The sequence below is a fragment of the Colobus angolensis genome, unplaced genomic scaffold (genome assembly GCF_000951035.1).
Source record: "Colobus angolensis palliatus isolate OR3802 unplaced genomic scaffold, Cang.pa_1.0 Scaffold99, whole genome shotgun sequence".
NCBI lineage: Eukaryota > Metazoa > Chordata > Mammalia > Primates > Cercopithecidae > Colobus > Colobus angolensis.
The window spans coordinates 3438278-3452313 of NW_012123931.1; the positions used below are offsets into that span (position 1 = coordinate 3438278).

The following is a 14036-nucleotide window of genomic DNA, read 5'->3' on the forward strand; positions in this document are numbered from 1 at the left end:
CTCCGCTGGGCACTGCTGACAGCGGATTAGGGCCTGCGGTGGTGGGGTCGCTCTCCCGGGAGAGGGGTTGAGCTGATACACTCCTGGAACCCTGTTCCCTAGCGTCTTCCAACTTTCTCCTTTCCTGGGCCACTGATAACTGGGATTTCAGCTGGGAGATCCAGGTAGCAGCAAGGGGTAAAAACCCAGCCTTGGGCGCCCCCCATTCTCCCCACCCACCCAAGTCACTGAACCCAGCAGCTGCCCAAAGAGCTTGACGCTGGAAAAGGGAGGGAGACCAGAGGGCGCGAGCGGGAATCCCAGTTATGGTTCCGCGAGTTGGCCTCTCAGGGTTGCTCTGTCACGCGCCTCCCCTGCTGCCCCTGGAGCAGTTAGGAGTGGGGAGGGAGAGAGCTGCTCAGTGATGCTGGCTGAGCTGGAGGGACTCAGGAGGGACACTGCTGTCTGTTCTGGGTGAATTTGAGGACAGCATTATATACAGTCATGGCTCTCTTTTCCTCCAAAGTCGAGGGTTAAAAGCCCGTGGGTATCTGGTCTTTTGGAGGTTAGGCCAGGCCTTGGCCTCCTTGCCTGCTTGGAGCGCACTCCTAGCCAGCTACTCAGAAGGGGAGGAAGCCTTCACAGAGATTAGGGTGAGGCTGGAAAGCAGACCATCATATCACAGCATGGGGAGAGGGAAATCACCTTTAATAAGGTGGGAGTGTGCTGAAAGCTCAGGTGTGGGTGGGAGCTGGGCACCCAGATGGAGAGGATAATGACCAAGCACCCACACAGACACTGCCTACTTCCCAGTGATGCAAAGCAGGCTCTGAGGTGGGTCAGGCAGGCATGCTGGCAGGGAGAGGCTGCCTCCTGAGAATCCCCGGGGCCCTGGGGGTGTGTGGTACAGGACCCAGAGGAAGGCTGCCTGTGAACAGACACTCCTGTAGGCTCTCGTTCAGCTCCTGCCTGCTGCGAGAGAAAAGGTTACAGGCTACTTGTATCTCTCCTTTATGGGCTTTCGAAAAATCAAGACTCTCGTGCTTGTCTTGCTACACTCACTGCACCACAACTTCCCCTGTTCTTGGACTTTCTGCGGCTCTTTGGCCTGCTGCATATGGTCCACGCTTCCCCCCCCGGGCATGTAAGGTCTGTCCTAGTGGCTCCAGGCTGATTGCCACCACTGCACTCCTGTGCATGTGCTGAAGCCTGTGAGCATTTCCACCTTGTGCTTTTTAAAGCTTAGCTCATTTTACTCCTCCTCCAGGACCATCCCAGCCTGCACCGACTCTTCTTGTCTTGAAATTCCACCAACAAAGATTGTCAGTCTCATTGCTGAGGCCCTTAGCACACCCCACATCTCTAAATGGTGCACGTTCATTCAGCAAACACACACCAAGCAAAACTAGTGACCTCCTCTCACTTTTTCAGATCTCTTTGCCCAGTTTCACAAAGGTCCTGCCCTTTGTTCCAACACTACTGAACTTGCCACTTTTTCTCTAAAATATTATGTTTTTCTCACACCTCCCTGCCTTTTCTCATGCTGTTCCCTCTGCCTCTATGCCTTTACCTATCTTGTCAGGGTGGAAAACTCCTAGTCACCTTAATGACCATATCAAATGTCCCTTCCAGGTTGATTCCCTAACCAAGGGGGGTCAAGTATGTTCTCCTGCATTCTTGTAGCCCCTCAGCTTCCTGACATCATGGCATTGACTACACAGGGTCAGTTAAACCTGTGTGAGTGAGCTCCTTGAGAGCAGGACCCAGATGGGGCTGGGGGCTGAGCAGGTGGTCAGTGGTGCTTGGTGAGAGAATGGGCCCTATCCTGCACTGTGCTCTTTGTGATTTGGGGACTGGGCAGGTCCCCTCTGGGCTGAAGTGTCCCCTCTCCTAAATCCAATGGCTATAGCTGAGAACCAGGAGATGCCAGTGCTGTAGGAAGTCCTACTCATGGGGTGGCCCACCTGAAGTGCACGTAGCTGAAGAAGCCTACAGTCTGAATGAGGAGGAAGAACAGGAAGATGCCAGGATGCAGGCACGAGGAGGCCTTTGGGGGCTGGCCAGGTGGGCGGGGGGCCTTGGCCGCTGCCTTCTGAAAGGGGAAAGTCTAAGGTCCTAGCTTAGTTTCTTACTCAAAAGGAGGGGGGACCTGGAATCTAGGCCATGTGCATGCTCCGTTTCCTTTCCCCAGGCTCGGGGTGTCCTGGCTCTTATCCAGGGAACTTGGAGAGGGGCAGTGTACAAAGCTGCCTCCCCCACCCCAGCTCCCATGGCTGCATTTGTGGGAACAGCTGGGAAGGCCTGGGATCATCAAGGGGCCCAGGGCTCAAGAGAAGAGAAAGAGAGAAGTAGAGAGCCAAAGGCAGGGTGAGCAGGGTAAGGGCGAGGGAAGGAGGATGGGACAGGGCATGGGGAAGATCCGACTCCACCACTGGACTCTGAATGATCTTGGACATGGCCCACCCCATTTGGATTGAGGGGTGTCCAGGGCCCTGCTGGTGCTGAGTCTGTGGGACTCTCCAGAGAGCAGAGAGGGCGGAGAGAAGATGAGATGTGTGCTGGCATGTATGCATGCACATACAGACACTGACACAGGCACAGATGTGCTTGCCAGCAGTCCTGGGAGGGGAGGGCAAAGGCAGGATGGCTTGGGGCTGCCAAAGTGCTAGAAGAAGGGTGGCTGAGCCAGACATCAGGGTTGGGGACCCCATGCTGCCCGCTACTTCCCCCTCACCGCCGGGCCCTGAAGCTCCTTCTGCAGGAGGCCCAGGATGTGGTCCAGCTCTAAGAAATGATGCTCGGTGCCCACAGGCAGGTAGGAGACCTGGGCTTCTGCGGCCATGCGGACAGCTGCATCCCTAATCGGGGGTGGAAACCAAGTAAGATGACTCATTACCTCTTCTGCTTCCACACAAATGGCCTAATCATTTCCCATCTCCCCAGGGGCAGCACATGGGTGGGGAACAGTTACCATCCATGGGGCCCCTTCTTGGGGGCTGGTCTTTTCTCCTCCAACCTTCTTCCTAGATCCTGAGACTTTAGCTCAGATAAAGATCTCCCTAAAGCTATCTGTGTCAACCCCAGGCTCCCCAGCTCTGCCTTCCATCCTGGATTTAACTCCTTTCCTTCTTCTCATCTAGGTGCCTCTCCACCCCCAACCCTAGCCATCTAGCTCTGTGTGTACAGGGGGGCTTTAGGCTTCAGGTTGGGATGCATGCCTCCTCCACGGCATCCCCAGAACTCCCCCAACCCCCAGGGCTCCAGAGATCCAGCCTAGAGTGGGATAACGGGAAGCTAATGGGGGCGCAAAACCAAGTCAGGGACTGCCTCCTCCAGCTGGTCTGGTCTTGGCTGTGCTCCCTCTCCAAGAGCCCCCATCAAAATGCCCCTCGTCCCAGGAGCTGCCACTGAAGGAATGCTCAGATTTCTTAACCCTCCTGAGGGTGGGAGTGTCTGAGGTGGCCTTCATGATGGGCTTCTCCTGGAGAGAACTGCTTTTCAACAAGGACTTGCAAAACATTAAACTTGATTCAGTTAAATTCAAGTCAACTCAACAAACCTAACTCCACCCCCAGCCCTTCCAATTGACAGGCTGTGTGCTGGGCACTCAGGAAATGATGGAAGGAATGAAGGGCTAATGGAGGAACTTCAGGCAGAGAAACAAGGTGGTGGAGGGGTCCCCACCCAGTCCCTTACCTCATCTCTTGCAGGGCCTGGAGCAGAGTCCTCTGTCCATGGAGCAGGGCATCGACCTTAGCAGAGTCCTGCAGGAGGGCCAGCCTCTTGTCTAGGGCCCAGGACACAGCCCCTGTCTTGTCAGAGCTCACCTTCCCAGGTTCACTGCAGCCTCTTCCTTCCAGAGGCCTTCCCAGATTACCAGGCCTTCCTTATTTGGACACACTGTGTTTCTCTGACCTCATCCACAGGGGCTTCCCACATTCCCCTCCACTCACACCCCTCTCCCCAGGGGTGGTGGTTTCCTCCCAACAGTGGCCACTTCAGGGTTTTCTCAAAATACCTCTCCCTTCTTATTTATTTGAGATGGAGTCTTGCTCTGTCGCCAGGCTGGAGTGCAGTGGCACAATCTCAGCTCACGGCTACCTCCGCCTCCCAGGTTCAAGCGATTCTTCTGCCTCAGCCTCCCAAGTAACTGGGACTACAGACGCACGCCACCAGGCCCAGCTAATTTTTGTATTTTTAGTAGAGACAGGGTTTCACCATATTGGCCAGGATGGTCGCGATCTCCTGACCTCATGATCCGCCCGCCTCGGCCTCCCAAAGTGCTAGGATTACAAGCCTGAGCCACCACGCCCGGCCAAAATACCTCTCCCTTCTAAAAGTGGTTCTGTCCCCTGAAGGAGGCAGAGGCCCAGCCTAGTCCTCTCTTTCCCGGTTCGCCCAGGGCACTATCCAAGCTGGGGCCAGTGCTGGTCAACACCCAGTGTTTGGGTCCCTGCCTTACTGAGTGGTGTTCAGGGTCTGGGGGTAGGATCAGAGAGGCCTGGCCCTGGAGTGTGAGTCCCCTCCCCGTTTCCCCACACTAGCAGCCCAGCCTAAGCTGCTCTGACACAAGATTAAAACCTCGAGCTGTCAGAGTCCAGCAAAGCCCGCAAGAGCTGCTGGCCTCCTCTGCCCAGTATCTAACACCTTGGCTGAGTTTAGCTCTCAGACCCCCAGGCTGGGCATGACCCGAGGCATGACTCCCTGGGGGAGGAGCCAGATGGCAATGGAGATGAAATGAGGCTTCTGGTGCAACTGAGCATTAAGCAAGCCATATGCAAATTGCATGTGAAGCTACATGCAAATTAGCACCTAGTCTATTTCTGTCATTCATCTACAGAGCCGAGTCCAAATATCTGGCATCTCCTCTCCCCAGCCCCAGCCTCAGCCCCAGCCCCATGCACATTTGGTTGTGCAGAGATGCTACCCCGCATGCTGCCGTACCCCATCCTGTGATCTCATCCCTGCCCTCCTTTCCCTCCAGGCCTTAGGGAGACGAGTTGCTTACTACAGTGCTTGCTCCTCTTTCAGGCCCACAGGTGGAGCCTTGGATGCCTGTGGGGCTACTCACCCAGCCTCCATCAGGCCTGGCTTGGCCTGGGGGCCCCAGCTGCTTCTTCCATTGCCTCTCAGCCTGGGCCAGCTGCTCGGAGAGACCCCGCAGAGCCTGAAGGATCCGGCTGTGTCTGCCCAGCATCTCCTCCAGGTCAAAGAGCCTTTCCCCTGGGGATTAGGGCAGAGCTGGGATGGGCAGCCAGCCATGGTGGCATAACACAGCCTATCTTATCTTTGGGGGGGCTTGTTGGAGGGGGTGCCAGAAAGTGTGGCTGCTGCCTCCAAGACCCTCTCCTGGAAAATGAATCTGAATGGTAAGGTGGGGATAGGACAGAACACTTGGGCCCAGGGCCTGCTTAGATATGGCCTCCTCAGGCCTCAGTTTCCCTTCTGATTAAAGGACTCCTGGTCATAAGGGTGGAGGATGCTGTGACACTCAGATGGGCGCCACCTGCCTGCTCTCTCAGTCCCTACCTTCTCCTTGAGCTTCAGAGCCTGACTTTGGAGTTACATCCTCCCTGGTGCCCAGGCCCAGCCTTGCCCGCAGCCCTTCCAGCTGCCTCGCCAGACGGAGCTGCTCCATCTCCAGGAAGGGCTGAGGGGGAACCTGGGGGAGGAAGACAGAAAGTCGGGCCCCAAACCCATGGGAGATCCAGCCTTCCCACAGGCTTCCCCACGAACCCAGTCTCCCTCCCTGGCCATCTGGCCTGAAGTTTCCAGCCCTCTGAGTTCTGCCTTCACACAGATCCCCACCCTCTTCCCTCCCTGCTGTGGCCTCAGGCCTGTACGTGCTGATCCGCGGCTCTTTAAGCTCATCTCCTCCAGGCAGCCTTCCTTGACCGCCTGGCTGGTTGGGACCTCTCCTCTGTGCTCCCACAGCCCCCTGTGCCTTTTGAGACCTGGCACTGATCACTCTGAACTGTAATGTCACAGCCTGAGCCAGCCAGCCTATGAGGCCTTGCAGACCGGGCCTGGCCCACAGCACTGCCCAGCACAAGGTCTGGCCTGAGCAGAGCTCAGAGGCCAGGTGGAGGTAAGGGCTGGAATGGCAGGTCTGAGGGCACCATGACATGGGCAAGGGCAGGGTCCCTGGGCTGCCATTCCCAGGTAGGCCAGGGCTGGCATCACCTCTGGGCTGGGCTCACTCAGGCTGAAAGTCAGGAAGGACAGGACATCATGATCATCTGGAAGGGGACAGATGAAGGAGAAGTAAGACCCCTCCACCTAGCAGCCCCCTTGCTCAGCCTCCACCTTCACCGCCATGATATCCCACTGAGGCAAGAGGGGTGACTTTGGGCCATCATCTGATGCTTGTCTTGCTCACTTCATAGGAAAGATGTGAGGGTTGACAGGTAGATGGGTGGGTGGTGAGGGTTGAACCTCACACTCAGTCAGAGGCAGGCCCCTGTGAGTGGCAGAACTGGACGATCACAAAACATCCTGGGCTAGAGCCATGGCAGCAAACCAAGTGACACGCTCAGGCCCCCAGTTGCTCAGGCCTACCAGTAGCAACTGTGCTGTGGCCCCTCTCCGGCATAGCTCTGACTGTATCACTCTCCTCCTCAGAAACCAGACTAAGGTCCTGGCATTCAAGGACTCCCACGCTCTGGTTTCCCTCGGCTTTCCCACTGTGGGATCCTCTGTGGACTCTCCATGGCATCACATCTCTTTGCTCCATTTTCCTAAATGTCCCTCCTTGCTGTCTGTCTTCCACTTGTCCCACAGCTCCCAGCTAGGGGCACTTATGGGGCCAGCACTGAAATCAAAGTTTCTCTTGTTTTATCCCATTTGAGACTTGCAAGTCTCAAGGCAGATGTGACTTCTCCCAAGGGTCATGGAGGCCCAGGTCATGTGGTGAAGTGGCTGATGCCACCCCAGTGCACTTTAAAAGGGGTGCTCAGGGTGATTCATTCATCACTGCCCTTCTGCTCTTACCTGACCAGTGGGATCCTCACCTGCCAGGGTGCCGGTGGCTGCTGAGACCCCAAAGAAACCTCCAGGGACCAAAAGCAGGGGCCCCACATCCACACAGAACTCATCTGGATCACTGGAAGTGAGGCCGCTGTTCAAGGACACCTGAGGGACACGGAGGGAGTGAGCGGTGGGGGGTTGTCCTTACCTCTGACTCCCTGGCTCCCCGGAGGGCAGGTGGCCCTAGGGCTTGGTGTCAGAATGGCGTGGAGGTGACCAGCACTCCTGGTCTCATGTGAGCCCTTACATGTATGTGCTCTGGGTGAGTGTTAGGATTCTGTGTAGGGATGGAGGATCCCCTGTAGATGTTGGCCCGTGTGTGCTAGGGGCCTCACGTGGTGTCACAGGCACTGGTATGCTGGGGCCATGGGCACGCACACACAGCAGCTCTGTAACTCAGAGCCCTGTCAGAAGCAGGAAGTGACTCACGCGCAGCCTCTGCCCCCAGTAGGTGACCCGTGCTCTGAAGGGGTGTGGCCGGTTCCGGAAGTCCCGATGACAGGAGCCCAGCACTTGGCTGGCTCCATACCTGTGGGCAGTTTGTTCATTTGTTTGTTTTTGAGAAAGAGTCACACTCTGTTGCCCAGGCTGGGGTGCAATGGTACAGTTGTGGCTCATTGCAACCTCTGCCTGCTGGGCTTAAGTGATCCTCCCACCTCAGTCTCCCAAGTAGCTGAGACTACAGGCATGCACCACCACGCCTGGCTCATTTTTGTATTTTTAGTAGAGATGGGGGTTTCACATTGTTGGTCAGGCTGGTCTCGAACTCCTGACCTCAAGTGATCCGCCCGTCTTGGCTCCCAAAGTGCTGGGATTATAGGAGTGAGCCACCGCGCCTGGCCTTTGTGGGCAGTTGGAATCTGCCAGGATATACAGGACTCAAGGCCTGGCCAGTGAGGGCAGTCCCAGAAGCCACTCTGCCCAGATCTGCTGTGCCACCTCCCTTTCCTCTGGGTGAGCTGGCATGGGATAGGTACCTTGTCTAGCTTGAGTCTCCCTTCTTGTAGCCTGCTCCCTTGGCAGAAGAGAGAGGGGCAGGGGAAGCAAGCCCTGCCCGGCAGAGTGTTGGGACTTGGATTTACAGAAGGGGCTAGGGGCCTCCCTGTGGCCCGTCCTCAAGGGGACAAAGGCCTGGACTAACAATGCAGTTTCTGCCCTCCATACCCCCGACCCACCTATCACCCTCGTCCTATCACCCGTCCCTCCCTCCTTCTTCTCTCTCTCTCTCTTTTTTTTTTTTTTTCTGAGATGGAGTCTTGCTCTGTTGCTCAGGCTGGAGTGCAGTGGCACGATCTCGGCTCACTGCAACCTTTGCCTCCTGGGTTCAAGTGGTTCTCCTGCCTCAGCCTCCCGAGTAGCTGGGATTACAGGTGCTCGCCACCATACCCGGCTAATTTTTTTTTTGTTTTTAGTAGAGACGGGGTTTCACCATGTTGGCCAGGCTGGTCTCAAACTCCTGACCTCAGATGATTCGCCCGTTTCAGCCTCCCAAAGTGCTGGGATTACAGGCATGAAACACCACGCCTGGCCCCTCCCTCCTTCTTAAACTCCAAGTCCCCTGTGCCTCTGGCTTCCCATTCCTCTCCCAGCTGACTCAGGATGGATGACCTGGACATGTCCTGGCAGCCAAGGACAATGTGACCAGGCTGCCTCCCTGACGGGTCGGCATGGCAGGCTCTGGGAAGTCAGGAGAAGAGTGTTAAACGCTGAGTGTCTCTGGACACCTCAGGCTACTCATAGCAGAGCGTCTGACAGTGCCGCCTTCCGCCAAGAGGGAGGCAGCACAGGGCAGGGGAGAAGCCAGCACCAGAGCAGCCACCTGGGTTTGTGCCCCGAGCTGCGTGACCTTGGGCAAGCCATCTCATCTCTCCAAACCCCAGTGTTGCCATCTCTAAAATGAGGACGGTAATTGGAACGACCTCATAACAATGTTATGAGGGTTAACTAAGACAGTAAATGAGAAGGACTTGGTGCTGGGCCTGGCATACAGTCAGCTCACTCCATAAATGCAGGCAATTACTCTAATTGTTATGAGCTGAGGGAAGGTTGCTGAGAGACACTGACAAACTGGCCCAGCTACTGAGGAGGCATCGGGGCGGCTTGGTGGGGACAGAAGCCAAATCATGTGGGAAAGCGAAAGGACAGCTAAACAGGGAAGAGCGGGGACCCTTCAGGGATAAGTCTGGGCTCAAAGTTCAGCTCTGCCCACAGCACGTCCATTCCCCTCTCTGGGGCTCAATGTCCTGACCTGTAAATGGCACGAATAACCCCCACTTATGGAGGGTGTTGGAGATGAGATGAGATCATGGGAGCGAAGATACTCATCACAGGCCACAGCCTGTATCATTTCACCTGGGGCTGTTGGGTTGCAGGAATCAAGCCCCAGGGGGGTGGGCTTCGGCTGAGTGAGAGTCCAGAAGGATGGCAGCTCTGGGAGGGTGGGCCCCATGCTGGAGTGGGCTGGGGCAGGGGCTCGGATGGGGGGATGGGCCCCTCTCAATGCAAAAATGGAGGTGAGGGGTCAGTCTAGACAGGCCCTTACCCAGGCTGCTCAGAGGGGATGTGCCCATCGCTGGCCAGCACACGGATGGCAGGACTGTTCTGCAGGGAGGTGAGAAGCAGCCTGAGCCGCGGGCATGGCGGGAGGGGGAGGGTGTGGGCGGGCAGGGAGGCTGGCAGGCAGGAGACAACTACGCACCTGAGTATCCTCTGCCGAGGAGTCAAAGAAGATCCCGATGCCGTCCCATGAGGCCAGCCCCCCAAGGACAGAGCCTACATGGCCCCTGCCTTGGGTGTACCACACAACCTGTAGGTCCGCAGCCCCTCAGCTCAGGGAACCGTGTGAGATACTGGGACCCCAGGGCTCATCACCCGCCTCCCTGACCCACCCTGCTCTGTCAGCTCTAGGAGAGGACACTCACCATGCCCTGGGCTCCCCGGCGCCCCAATCCCGTCACCCTCATCTGCACCTCTACTTCCCAGGCAGAGAAGAGGACAGAGGCCCTGCTCCACACGGCGCCACTCCGGTTCCTCATGGATGGCGTCAGCCGCACTTCCTCCAGGCCCAGGATGGCGTCTGTGGACCAGGGCAGTTCAAGCCCCAGGCCCCACTATACCTCAGTTCCCCCTTCAGTCTCTCTCACCGGCCTGGGCTGGGCTCCCAGAAGAGGAAGAGACAACGCCAAGGCCTGCCATTAAATAACCAGCCAGCCAGGGAAGCAGGAGTCAGAGCCCAGCACAGCTGGAGGGGCGTTTGCCGGGGAGGGCAATGAATGCCAGCACTGTCTGCGTCGTCCGTGAAGCCTCACTGCAGTGTGTGTTGTCTGTTTTTATAAGACCCCATCTAACAGATGAGGAAACTGAGGCTCAGAAAAGTTAAGGAACTAAGTGGATTGGACGGAATTCAGCTCCGTATGACTCCTAAGTGCAAGCTTTTTCCACCACGAGAGAGATTTGTGTCTAACTCTGCCCATTTCTCAGATGAGGAAACTGAGGCCTTGTGACCAAAAAGGAAGTGCCTGAGACCACAGAACACAGGAGAACACTTTAGGAGAAGTAACTGCAAGGAGGCCCAGGACTCTAGGCTGTGGCCAAATGAGGCCGGAGCTTCCTAGTGGACAGGACCTAGGGGGAATTTCAAGGTGAGGAAAGCAGGAAAGCAAAGTTGCGGAGGTGAGAACTGGCCTGCAGAATGGCGATGAAAGAGTGCAGGACGGAGTGTGTGTGTGAGAATTGTCACTGGCGGTGGTGAGGTGGGGAGGAAGGAGCGCTGCATGGTAGGAAGGAGGAATGGGAGAGAAACTGAGGCAGTCTTCGTAAGAACTGGGGGCAGGGAACTCAGAGGCCCTACTCCAGCTCGCTCCCCACCCTCCAACCTGCCAGCCTGGAACCTGGCCCAGGGCCCAGACTCTGCCAGGACGTTCTGGAGGCTGCTAATCCAGCCTGTTTGCTCTATAAAGGCCAGGGATGGGGGTAGGGAGGCTCAGAGCTGCAAGGCCACAAGTCCCAGGGCTTCTGGAAGTTGTCACTGCCTCTGAAATCCTTGCAGGAGGCAAGGATTGCCCACTGTCTACTATGCTTTCAGCCTTATGAGGCCTGTGGGTGAGACCTTGCCTTAGACCATGGGCTCCTTCAGCCTGGCTCTACCCTGTGTCTCTGGGCTGGGCACAGAGGAGCATCAGGGTGAACCAATGAATGAATAGACAATGCACACATCACTGGGTGATCTTGGAGAAGGTGCCTCTGTTCCCTTACATGATCTGTGACACCCAGACTTGGCAAGGCCCAGAGCAATGAGTGTTGTATAAGCTTGCCATCCTAGTCCTGAGGCAGGGGCCAGTATGGTGTTGTGAGAAACAGCCCACTTTTTTGTTACCTCCTGTGTCTCTATGAAAGAGGACTGGAAGAAACCCTACTGATAGGGCCTATCATCTTAAAGGGATATATTTTGGGCTGGGCGCGGTGGCTCACGCCTATAATCCCAGCACTTTGGGAGGCCGAGGCGGGCGGATCATCTGAGGTCAGGAGTTCGAGACCAGCCTGATCAATATGGAGAAACCCCATCTCTACTGAAAATATAAAAATTAGCTGCGTGTAGTGGCACGCACCTGTAATCCCAGCTACTCAGGAGGCTGAGGCAGGATAATCACTTGAATCCGGGAGGTGGAGGTTGCAGTGAGCAGAGATCACACCATTGCACTCCAGCCTGGGCAACAAGAGTGAAATTCCATCTCAAAAAAAATAAATAAATAAATAAAAAGGGATATTTTGTCCTGGCTTTAGTCAGGAATCATGCCATTTCTCAGAACTAACTTTTTTTTTTTTTTTTTTTTTTTTTTTTTGGTTCTGTGGTGCCCAGGCTGGAGTGCAATGGCAGGATCTTGGGTTCAAGCGATTCTCCTGCCGCAGCCTCCTGAGGAGCTGGGACTACAGGTGCGTGCCACTACACCCAGCTAATTTTTGTATTTTTAGTAGAGACGGGGTTTCACCATTTTGGCCAGGATGGTTTCGATCTCTTGGCCACTTGATCCACCTGCCTCGGCCTCCCAAAGTGCTGGGATTACAGGCGTGAGCCACTGTGCCTGGCCAAGAACTCACATCTTATAGACAGAAATCCACAGCTGATCTGCTTTCTATCTTTGCTTTGCCTGCTAAGAGGCTCAGAATTAAATTTATGGCCTAACTCTGAGGTGGACAGACCTCACAGCGTATGTTTTGGAAGCCATGCTCCTAGACTATTTCATGCTCCACTCTAATCCTCATTGTCCTTGCTCACTCCTAATGTAAGTAAGCTTCCCTCTATCGTGTAGTTCCATCATCACAAATCCTTTTTGGAACAAGATCTGGTAGAAGACACACTCTGTAGGTCCAGGTTTGGAAGTCCCTGAACACAAACCTATGGGCTAAGATGCTCTCATGCCTGCTTCCACCCACAACACCCATACAGGGAAGGGCTGGTGCCCACTCACCTGGAATGAGGATGCCTCCCTCCAGGTAGCCCCCAGTTCTCATGGCCAGCCACAGGCCTGCCGGGATGGAGCCAGGAGAGTGGAGGTTTGTGCTGGTCCACATTGCCTTCTGTGTGTCTGGGACTTAGTGTGTGAGCATGTGTCTGTGTGTTCACAGGTCAGAGAGGCAGAGGAAGGGCAGGGGTCCAAGGAGAGGCAGAGGAGAAGAGAGAAGTCCTGGCGCAGGGAAGCAGAGAGGTAGAGGAGAAACAGCTTGGGCAGGGTTCGGGAGTGTTGAGGGGGTGGAGCAGGAGACAAGCCTGGGAGGGGTCCTGGGGTGCCTGGCACTGTCCCAGGCCCTACCCCACCCTGGACAGAGGATGGCTGTGACAGACCCATTCCCCATCAAGTCACAGCCCCTTCAGCACTTTGAGGGACCCTGGGCATGGCTGGTCCCCACCCCTGCCCCTCACCTCCATGATGACTCCAGAAGGGTATTCCAGCCCCAGGCAATGCCAGCCTTGGGCCTTTGAAGCTGAGCTTGTACTCAAACCTGCGCAGAGGAGGACGCCCCGTCTCGGGACTGTGGGGTTCCAGGAGCAGGAGGAGAAGGCAGAACAAGGGACCTGGACCACTGACCACCGGCATTGTGAAGGCACCTGATGTCTGGGCCCTGGGGTAGATCATAGCTGAGAGGCCGGGGAGGGGATCCTGGGATAGGGCCAGGCAGGGAGGAGCTGGGGACTGGCCAGGAGCTGGGTTTGGCACTGTCTTCTCTCTCCCTCTCCAGCATAGACATCCTGTTCCTTCCAGGCCTGCTGTCAGGCCCCGCCCCTCCCTCACCTCCAGTCTGACGTGGGCAGCGGGACCCCTCGACAACCCAAGCTCTGCCCCTGCTCCTGACTCAGGCCGTCTTTCTATCTCCCCTCACGTCCAGCAGCTGGATGTGGTGGAGGGAGGGGGGCACCCAGGGTTGGGCTTCAGCAGCCCTGGCCTCCCCTCCCCGTTAGGGAGACAGGCCTCCACATCCTGCCTGTGTCCCCCAGCATGGGTGGCACGTCTATCTGGACACCCATCCTTCTCTCCTCCCTGCCCCCTCTCTTCCTCTCCCTCATTCCCCCAGGTTCATCCTTCCAAGCAGCCTGGTTTCCTCAACCAATGCATTACATGCAAAAAAGAAAGGGAGTCCTTAGAGACAGCACAAAAATGCAATGTGCAGACCTTGTTTGGAGCCAAATTTTAACCCAACTGGGAAAACAAAAAAAAGATATCGGGGACATTTGAACAATGGATATTTTTGAACAATGGATATTTGACTATACTGAAGAATTGTTAAAAAATTTTAGGGCCGGGCACCGTGGCTCATGTCTGTAATCCTAGCACTTTGGGAACCCAAGGTGGATGGATCACCTGAGGTCAGGAGTTTGAGACCAGCCTGGCCAACATGGTGAAACTCCGTCTCTACTAAAAAAAACACACACAAAATTAGCCAGGCGTGGTGGTGCATGCCTGTAATCCCAGCTACTTGGGAGGCTGAGGCAGGAGAATCACTTGAACCCAGGAGGCAGAGGTTGCAGTGAGTGG

General features: G+C 55.9%; 1 protein-coding gene across 1 annotated transcript; it reads right to left on the bottom strand.

Moving 5' to 3' along the window:
* Positions 1 to 666: 666 nt before the first annotated feature.
* Positions 667 to 13100, bottom strand: LMAN1L (lectin, mannose-binding, 1 like). Its single transcript, XM_011932894.1, has 13 exons — positions 12926 to 13100; positions 9927 to 10081; positions 9704 to 9811; positions 9548 to 9606; positions 7435 to 7534; positions 6990 to 7110; positions 6163 to 6218; positions 5509 to 5641; positions 4991 to 5202; positions 3676 to 3761; positions 2714 to 2837; positions 1944 to 2071; positions 667 to 948 (listed from the first exon to the last, which is right to left on the bottom strand). The coding sequence occupies exons 1-13, from the start codon at positions 13098 to 13100 to the stop codon at positions 819 to 821; spliced, it is 1587 nt and encodes a 528-aa protein (XP_011788284.1). The 3' UTR covers positions 667 to 818.
* Positions 13101 to 14036: the final 936 nt, after the last annotated feature.

Bases quoted from the DNA above. Each gene is read 5' to 3' on its own strand.
- LMAN1L (XM_011932894.1), bottom strand. From the start codon at position 13,100: ATGCCGGTGGTCAGTGGTCCAGGTCCCTTGTTCTGCCTTCTCCTCCTG. The intron at 7,535-9,547 runs GTAAGGGCCTGT...AACTGCCCACAG, and splicing joins ATCCCCTCTGAGCAGCCTGG to GTATGGAGCCAGCCAAGTGC. The intron at 2,838-3,675 runs GTAAGGGACTGG...ACCCCCGATTAG, and splicing joins CAGGCCCTGCAAGAGATGAG to GGATGCAGCTGTCCGCATGG.